This window comes from Trachymyrmex septentrionalis, unplaced genomic scaffold, assembly GCF_001594115.1.
Source record: "Trachymyrmex septentrionalis isolate Tsep2-gDNA-1 unplaced genomic scaffold, Tsep1.0 scaffold80, whole genome shotgun sequence".
Taxonomy (NCBI): domain Eukaryota; kingdom Metazoa; phylum Arthropoda; class Insecta; order Hymenoptera; family Formicidae; genus Trachymyrmex; species Trachymyrmex septentrionalis.
Genome location: NW_017305988.1, coordinates 1,761,647 through 1,771,296, shown reverse-complemented (window position 1 = coordinate 1,771,296; position 9,650 = coordinate 1,761,647). Strand labels below are relative to the sequence as shown.

At 29.4% G+C, this 9,650-nt stretch overlaps 2 protein-coding genes across 7 annotated transcripts in view; one reads left to right on the top strand and one right to left on the bottom strand.

Moving 5' to 3' along the window:
* The window catches only part of LOC108754616, a 17,648-nt gene extending 11,742 nt beyond the window's left edge, over window positions 1-5,906 (top strand). Inside the window, exons 6-10 of the mRNA XM_018497052.1 lie at window positions 1,085-1,315; window positions 1,867-1,997; window positions 3,628-3,833; window positions 4,715-4,897; window positions 5,618-5,906. Coding sequence (XP_018352554.1) covers window positions 1,085-1,315; window positions 1,867-1,997; window positions 3,628-3,833; window positions 4,715-4,897; window positions 5,618-5,906 — 1,040 coding nt within the window. The remainder of the gene's footprint in view (window positions 1-1,084; window positions 1,316-1,866; window positions 1,998-3,627; window positions 3,834-4,714; window positions 4,898-5,617) is intronic.
* LOC108754692 (follistatin-related protein 5-like) overlaps window positions 1-9,650 on the bottom strand; it is a 40,257-nt gene that overhangs the window by 29,737 nt on the left and 870 nt on the right. For 3 of the 6 annotated variants that reach the window (XM_018497187.1, XM_018497188.1, XM_018497189.1), the window contains exon 2: window positions 9,266-9,520. The gene's annotated coding sequence lies outside the window, so the exon portion shown is untranslated. Of the gene's footprint in view, window positions 1-9,265; window positions 9,634-9,650 lie in introns of those variants that run through there. The other 3 variants (XM_018497184.1, XM_018497190.1, XM_018497185.1) reach the window with 2 other exon arrangements.

Sequence of the window (9,650 nt, the reverse complement as noted above, 5' to 3'; positions counted from 1 at the left end):
CGAGATCGCCCTAATAAGGAGACTGATATAATGAAATCCTTAGATTATAGACTTGTGTAATTTTGTAAAGAACTTGTTATGTAATATATGAGGAGCAGACTTTTAAAATGTATTTTGTCCAAAATTTATAATTTTTAGAAAACGGGAAAAAAAGCCACAAGGAAACCACGCTCTTTACAAAAAATAATCATTTCAATGCTAATCAGTAAGATGTAAAATATTAAATAAAATTGCTAAACAATTTCTAATAATGTTAAACAATTGCATTTTGTTTGTCTCTAGTTAAAGGACATAACGCACATCAAACGTCTTGATTTTTTTCAGTATATAAATTGACGTTGAGAAAATGCTTTTTAAAGATTTCAAAGTAGTTTATAATATGTGTCTTTCATTATTGAACACTACGCCATTTCTGACTTAAAACATGATATTTTGGACAAAATTCATTTTAAAAGTCTGCTTTTCATATGTAATTGACTTATCTTTATGATGTATATCGTTTTACTTTTTAATATTAAAACAAATTTTTGATTTCTTATTACCGTCCATGCAAATATAGACACAAATTTATATTTTTTTACTTGTTACATTTTTTACTTTCTTATTTTTAATTTGGCAGTTTATTTGTTTTTAATTCAGTTTTATATTATTGTATTGATTATGGAAATTGTTATGCAGATTTTGTATTTCTTTTAAAGTACTTAATATGTATTGATTATGTTAGAGATCGATATATTTATTTTTTTAAATCTGCTTTTACAGAATTATTCTGTAAATTTATAAAAATATAATCTTTTGCACTAAACATAACCAACATTTTTGTAAATAGGTATATTAAGATTAGACAATAGAATAAAATAAGGATTTACTAAAGCCCGAAAAAAATAACATATTATGAGATAAACCAACTAAATTATGATTTATCCTATTTTTTTATTTCTCTTGAGATAGTGCAATTTTTTTAAATCTTTTATCGCGATATATTTATATATATATACGTATAAATGCGCATACAAGATAAATATAAACGATAGTTAAAACATGGATGAAATAAAAATGTCAATATTGTTCCAAATATTTCTAGCAATGTACAGTTCAACGATAACCAAATACGAGGACAATAAAAATCAAATGTTAGTGCAACCCGGAACGGAAAATGGCAGAGATTTGAATCTCAATCAACCACCGAAGCACATGCCGGCCGAACAGCCATTAATTTGGCGTAATATCATTGTCATCGTCGTTCTCCATATCGTCGCGATCTATTTGTTTGCCACGCGATATCGCGAAGCGAAATTTTGGACCTGGATGTGGTGTATGTATTTATTAAATCAATTAATTTTCCATCATAATTTCATTTATATGTATATATGTGCATATGTGTCTCATATACATACTTGTATAGCATTTCGATACTATTGAGTTTCGTTGAATAGTTGGAATCAGTGAAAAAAGCCTAATGTAATCGCGTTTTTTGGTGAAATTTATAGTCAATTTTTTTCAGCAGAAATATCAAGAGAAATTATTTTATTCACCGTACCTCTAATTTCACATTTCTCATTTTCAAACATTTCCAAATTTTAATTTGAGATTTTAGTGGACAAATTTTAAATTAAAATTATGTTAAATTAAATTTTACTGAAATTAATTAAAAAATAAAATTACATTATTTCTTTGTACATTTCAAATTTAATTTAAAAAGAATCATTTGTTCTTGATTATTTATAAACTAAAAATTATTTTAATATTTTGACATGTTCCTATAAATATTTTTTTTATTTCATTATCATTATCATTAATACATGGTAAACAATGAAAGAAAATATCTGATGCTGCTTCTGTTTTATTTATTGTTTTTATTTTCAGCAATCTTATATTTACTTTCTGCTGGTTTTGGCATAACAGCTGGTCTTCATCGTCTTTGGGCACATAGAAGCTACAGCGCCAAATTGCCACTTAGAATACTACTTGTTTTATTATATTGCTTGGCTGGTCAGGTAAAATTCTTAAATATTACAATCGTTATATATTTGGTTAGTTAATATAACCCACATTAAAATTTATTATAATTTACCACAAGCTATTACTTTCAGAACTATTTCTGTTTGCAACAGAAATCCTCAAATAATTGTGATAATATTATAAAATAACAGAATACTTTACATTATGCCAAAAGATTAAAGGATTATTCTTTCAAATATTCAATAGAGCAATATTCAAGAGAGTACCATTTTATCAAAAATGATCATCCAAAGAGATGATCCAGAAAGTATAAAGTTTGTAGTTTCTACTATAATCTCAAATCAATAATTTAAATAACAAATTGATTGATCTTTTTATGTAGTTACAGGGATATACAAATGGAGATTTATCGAATTTCAAATTTTTTATAAACTTTGAAAAATTTTATAGTGTGAATTAAAAATCGTACATGAAAGCAGTCTACAACTTTTAAAAGAACGAATCTTTACTTTTTCTTTTTTGCGTACTTGTTGAGAGTTATACGATTTTCTTTCACCGAGTTGTTCAACATTGTAGCAAAAAGTGTTTCTTTTTACTTTGCTTATAAAAGATTAAGCAATTCTGAATTTTCTCTATTATATTACATATACATATACATCGTACACATACACCGACATACTGCAATAGAATCAAACAAATGTTATTTTACGCAAAGTTATTTCAAATATGAAGGATATGAATGATTATGATTATAATATTTTTAGTGTTGTTTGCCAGGATATACAGTTGAATAATAATATGTTAATCGTTTAATTTTTAGCCCCTTATTTAAGCAAAGTTTACATATGAAAAGTTTCTTTATATTAAAAAAATGATAAATGCAACTTAGAGAAAATGTAGACTTTTCCATTCTTTTTTAAAGAATATTCAACAATATTCCGTTTGTTTTCTAAACTTTTCTTTCGTAAACAGTCAAAGTAAAAAAGAAGCTTTTTGCGTCACTGTTGAATAACTCGGTAAAAAAAATCGTACAACGCTCAACAAATACGCAAATTGAAAATTCACTTTTTCGAAAGCTGTAAATTGCTTTCATATGCAATTTTTAATCTACACCATGAAACTTTATAAAATTCATAAACAATTTTGAGATTTCGAATCTCCATTTGTATCTCCACGTAACTCCGTAAAAAATCAGTCAAATCGTTATCTATGTAAACTACAGATCTAAAAAATAAAGATTTCAGATACATTTCGTTCCACATTGTGATTAATTTTGAAATTATACTCTTTTGAAAATTTTCTATTTTTGTGGGCAGAAGAAGTAATTCTTTAATTTTGTATATATTGTATTAGAAATATTTACTAATTAATTAACTTTTAAGAAAGGTTTTAAGAACATAAATTTAAATATTTCAATATTAAGGTTATTCGAACCGCGTTATAGGTGTCAATGCAAACTTATATCTATATATAAAACAATAAACAAGCCAATGATTATCCTCAGACTGAAGATGACTACAGTAAGTGTCGAAGCGTTTGAATAATCGTTGACTTGTTTAATGTTTTATGTATATATATAAATTTGCACTGAAACTATTTTCGATATATTGAAAGACATTATCATTTGTTTTAATTCTAATTATTAAAATTTGTCTTATTTCGCAGACTCATCCGTCTAAATGGCTTCGTGTTCATCGAACACATCATAGATACACAGATACGTGTGCGGATCCACATAACGCTAACCGCGGCTTTTTTTTCTCACATATTGGCTGGTTAATGATGAAGCACCATCCAGCAGTTAAGAAATACGGTAAAAATGTGGATATGAGCGATATCGCTGCTGATTCTGTAATACGTTTCGTTGACAAGTGAGTTTAATAATTTGGCACGACGCATTCTTTACTAATTTGTGATAAAACGTTCACGTTTGAAAAATGTAATTAATTGCTATTGTAATAATTAGTCGCATAATCGACTTACGATCGAATTTACTGACACATATCAATTTCAATTATATTATCATCAATTGTCGTAACAAAATACGATCTTTTAAATATACTTTCAACAGAATCTGTCAATTTCAAATCTATTTTTATGTTTTTTAAAATAAGATTACTTTCTCTCTCTCTCTCTCTCTCTCTCTCTCTCTCTCTCTCTCTCTTATTATATATTATTTTTAATACATAGCATAAAAGAACTTGGAAACAAATTTTTATTTTGCTACAAAAAAAAAACAAAATAATATAAACAAAATAAAAAAGCGTAAATGAGAAAATGTCTAGAAAAAAATTCTATAGAAATAATTTACAAGTTTCTCATTATATTCGTGATAAATGAAGGCTTGAAATAAAAGGAGAAGGAAACTTGAAGAGATGCTCGTGATGAACAAAACCTAGATAATATTACACAATTTGTGTTCAAGAGCTGTAAAAAATAAACGGGAAATGGAGTTCGACGTTTGTAAAAAAAAAAGATCACGATGATTGAGTTGGATTGCTCGCGAAATCGCTTCGTAATTATCCGCAGTGTTTGAAATTGCGTGACACGTTGTTCCCCGAGATGAGAGATTAAGTAGTAATCAATCAGTGTAAAGTGTCTCATCAGAGAGCGGAATTGAACGCTTGTATCGCAATTTATTTTGATTTATGCGCTTGGTTCACACGGTCGTAAAGGAACGGGATGCGATTACACGTATTGGAGTTTGCATATGTGTAACACTTGCTGAACACTAGAATGTTCTTTATTGCAGGTATTACGCTCTGATTATGGTGCCACTGTGCTTTGTCCTGCCGGCTATAGTACCGGTCTATGTATGGAACGAAACCTGGGACATAAGCATAAGCAGCGTAATTATCCGCTATATGTGGGCGCTGAATTTCACCTTCTCTGTCAATAGTTTCGCTCACTTGTGGGGCAATCGACCGTACAACAGGTACGCGTCAATCTTTGGAGATCATATTTATACGATTATCATTAAAATTAACCGGCATAATGTTTGGATCATACTCAGATATTAACAAAAAAATTCTAATTTAAAAAGATTACATATTTTGATACACAATTTAATGAAAATTTAATCGAAATGGTCGAGAGATGTCCTTAGATAAATAAGATAATGCTTTTTAATGACATTCATAATCAATATTATTTCATGATTTTTAATTAATACTTTAATTAAATAAATATATGAAAATATATATAAATTTTTATCGAATTTCATAGTAATTATTATATTATTCATAATTGCCATAACATTAAACACTACAAAATCGTATTTAAAATCATACTTATAAAAAATGTTTAGAGATTTTTATTTTATTTTGAAGAAAATTATACTTATTTTCTCCCACGGAAAAAAATCGATATTGTAAACAATAAAAAATTTTCGGGGAATTAAAAAATTTTCTTACAGTCCTACTTTTTAAAGTAAAGTACACACAAATATGTATTATAAACATGTTATACATTCATAAATAAATATATTCATTAAATGTTGCATTTCATAGTTATAATATTGTAGAAGAAAGAAGTTGTAAAAAGTGCTATTTCGCTTAAATAATCTGTTGCATGATATTCCGGCAAAAGTTTATTCGTATAGCCGATCTGGATTAAACGGCGAAAACTTCTTTTTTCTCTTTTTTTTTTGTTCCAGAACTCTTAAGTCAACGGAGAATCCTGTGGTGTCCTTCTTTGCTATGGGCGAGGGTTGGCACAATTACCATCATTGCTTCCCGTGGGACTATAAGGCTGCGGAGCTTGGCTTCTACCGTCTCAATTTAACTACCGCTTTTATAGATTTCATGGCTTGGTTGGGATGGGCGTATGATTTAAAGACACCAAACGCCAAGCTCGTCGATAGACTTTGTGTGAATAAAGGTGATGGTACGACGGGCCTCTCGAGAGGTAGGATAGATATTCCCAAGATATCAGATGTTCTTTAATAAAAAAGAATAGAAAAAAATAAAAAGAACGAGAGAGTGTGTGTATATATCAAACATGTTGTTTTACTACTTTTCTTAGAGTCAACAAGGTGTACTTTTTTTTTTCAATTTATTACAATAACGGTCTAATTTATTTTTGTAAAATGGTGATATAATAAATATAATTTTAATAATTTTGGAGCCAATAATGTATTTTAGTATATAATTCTAAAAACTTCTGTATTTTGCGAGACTAATACGACAGCGTTACACGTGATAAATGCTTGTGTATAAATAAATGCATTTTATCACGTCGTATTTGATAGAATATTCTGCATTTGTTCACATGTAAATTATTTTAAATATATTGTATGTCAAGGTAACGGATTCCATAGAATGCAAACTTTATTTCGAGACGCAAGTGATCTAAGTGTAATATTTCATGTATGTTCTTTTCATAACAAGTCCAAAAAGAATTGTTATTATATTATTTCTAATAAGATATGTAAACAGTTTGTAATACATATATATAAAAAAAAAATATATATATAAATATATGCTTTAAAACGATATTAAAAAATTAAGACAATCTCTTGAAGACAGAAATCTGAAGTTAAGAAGCAAAAATTAGCAATTTTTAATCGATTAAGGAAACGGCTATTTTGGCACTTTTTTTCCCACTTGAATATATAGAACAATATTTTCAATCCTATTTCATATCCTATGAAATAGTATTATTATCATATCTTTGAATTAAAAAAATATTATGGAATATGAAATAAAATATATATACTGTATGTTGAGTTGAATATTACTGCCTTTGATAGATTGGATTAGTCTCAAATTTTCGTGGATGATATACATTGTTTAATTACGTTCGCTGGAATTATATTAATAATTTCTCATATACGTGAAATGCATGACATTTATATGGAAATATGTGGAATAAGCGGAAATATATATTGATATTTCAGACATTTTCATGGATATAAAGAGCAATATAGATATATAAAAAGCTGATTATATATTCTATTATACAATTAAATAAATGTATCATTAAAAGCTATTACATATCATCAAATGACGCGTATAATAGCTTTTAATGATGTTATAGGATTCCAATTGTTAACATATAAATATATATGTGTTACAACTGATAATCAGATAAATAACGTATTTGTTCTTCTATTATATAATAACGAATTAAAAATTTCAATTTTATTTTCTAACTATTCGAAAATTGTGTAAAGTAACTGTGTAAATAATTGTTTAATAAATTGAATTGATTATTTGCAACTTAATTCTGTATTTTAAATAAGAATTTCTCTAACTTTTGTATATAATTTATCTTATTGGACAGTTAGGATAGAAAGTAATATATTTGGTTTTATTTCTGTAATTAAATAATAAATTGTGATAGTTTCAGTATTCATCTTGTAGTAAAGTATTCATAAAGCGTAACTAATTGAAAGTTAGTTAATTAACGCGTATAGTATAAATTACAACTTTACGTATAACGTCGATTCCGGAATATTTTGCGTTTAATTTTAATATATTGGCTTATGCGACCGTATCGTATATCGCGTACAATAGTTATTTACAAAATCATAACAATATCTTTAACTAATGGAATACATAAAATTTTTTACGTTGTTAATTAAAAAAAAAAAAAAAAAGATAAGATTTAATTACATTAAAAATCCTGTCAGAATTTAAAGGCTCTATTTTTATAACAAGTAGATAGTTAACATTCTCCGCCGTGTCTCGCGCAAATTTTTGTCTTGGCCCGATAGAGCGGAATTTTAATAAAGGCTTTGTCACACGATAGGTATCGGATGTATCACACGGATGGGGATACGCGCCTCCGTCGACCTCTGCGGTCAACGATTTATATACATAAACGCCCTACATAAGCAAAGTCACGTTTCACCGATAAAAAAAGAAAGGGAGACGCCAGAAAAGTGTTATCGATCCGGATAGCCTGACGTCGCGCCGTTTCACCCGGGGGTTAAATTTAGTATTTATCATCACGTATTCCGCGGAGTCTACAGGTAGCGCCTGCGCGACCCCGTCGTGTCGCGCGTCACGCACCCCCTCCCCTATACGTGCATATGCCTATCTACTACCTTATACATAGCCGGCATGCACGGCAGCGGTGAAACATATTTACCTCTATACGGACGCATTACGAACATTCGTCTATTTTTGTCATAGCGACCTGTCGTGTATCGATCATTTCTCTAATGTTTCTGTAAATGTAGCCGGGGACGCGCGTTCCCGCGTCAACGTCCAAAATCTAGAGCGAGAAAAAAAGTCGCTGCAGTCGCGTGTTTTCACGCGACAACGGTTGCACATGTGGGATATACAAAAGGGATTTTCTATCATTTTTTTTGGTCACTAATTCAACTATTACACAATATACTCGTAATTATTACTCGATTTACACATTATATTTTATACGTGTTTTCAGAGGCATTATACAAAGTAATGAGATTTTTATTATTAATAAAACACATGTTTAGAGATTATACTGATCACGTTTACATGGCACTCTTAATAACTGTAGTTATCAATCTGTAGTTATGAAACTGACCGATATCATAGCTATTTCTGCGAAAAATAGAATGATTATGGCCAGGTTCATAATTACGGATGTTGTTAAACTATGGATTGAAGGTGCCGTGTAAATGTAGTCAATGATATGTATATGTGTGTATTGTTTTAATGGCGATAATTGTTATCTCAATTGTTGAAAATGATATCCGTATTAATTAATTTTATATACAGTTTTGTTACGTAGTAACAATGGCTTATAAATAGAATATAATTAATATCTTTGCAGTGGATATTCCAATATTATAAAAAGATTACATTCTCTTTCCCTTTCTCTCTTTTTTCTTACGGTTTTAATTTCTTTTCCATGATGCCTAAAAATAATTTTGTAAATTACAAAGTAAGTTGTATCTATATGATTTTGAATATTTTCTCAGTTTTACATATAGTTAACTTCTAGAATGTTACAAGATTTTTCTCAGAAATAAGAGAGAGAGAGAGAAATATTGTAATGAAATTTCAAAAGAATGCAATAAACAAAAATGATTTAAACAATATCGATTTCATGCACACTACATACATATATGAAATTAAAATTTCCTCGATGCTATAGTTACAAAAGACGTTCCAAAAAATCCTTATGTAGAATTTGTATGTATATTTAAAAAAAAAACAATTTAAAAACTGCAAAGAGAGATTATATTTGAGACATACACATATAAAGTTACTCGTGTCATTGAAAAACACTAAATGTATTTAATTACAGCATCGAAAATAAAATACAATCGGAAGCGATACGAAGAGTCCAAGATATCTCGTCGACTCACCCCGTGTTACTGACCTGACCAGTTTTAGTTTCGTCAGGATAATACCCTCGCCGCCACCACAGTAAACACACCACCCGCCACTTTCGTCCCACGACACTGTGCTGGATTACGTGCACGCAGCCTGGATTTTAGGGTCCACGCCGGTGGTGGTGGTGGTGGTGTCGAAGCGCACCCCGAAGGGCAAAAATACTCAGTCCGATTGGATTCAAGCGAGATCGTGTCTTCGTACGTGACACGGGAATGTGATTAAAAAAGCTGTGGCACATACATAAATTAACATGAGATTATCGAGGATATATTTCGAACTTCACTGTAGAGTACGAGGGATGGAACGGGCACGACGATAAATGAACACCATTAGAGGAGAAGGGGAGGAGAGAGAGAC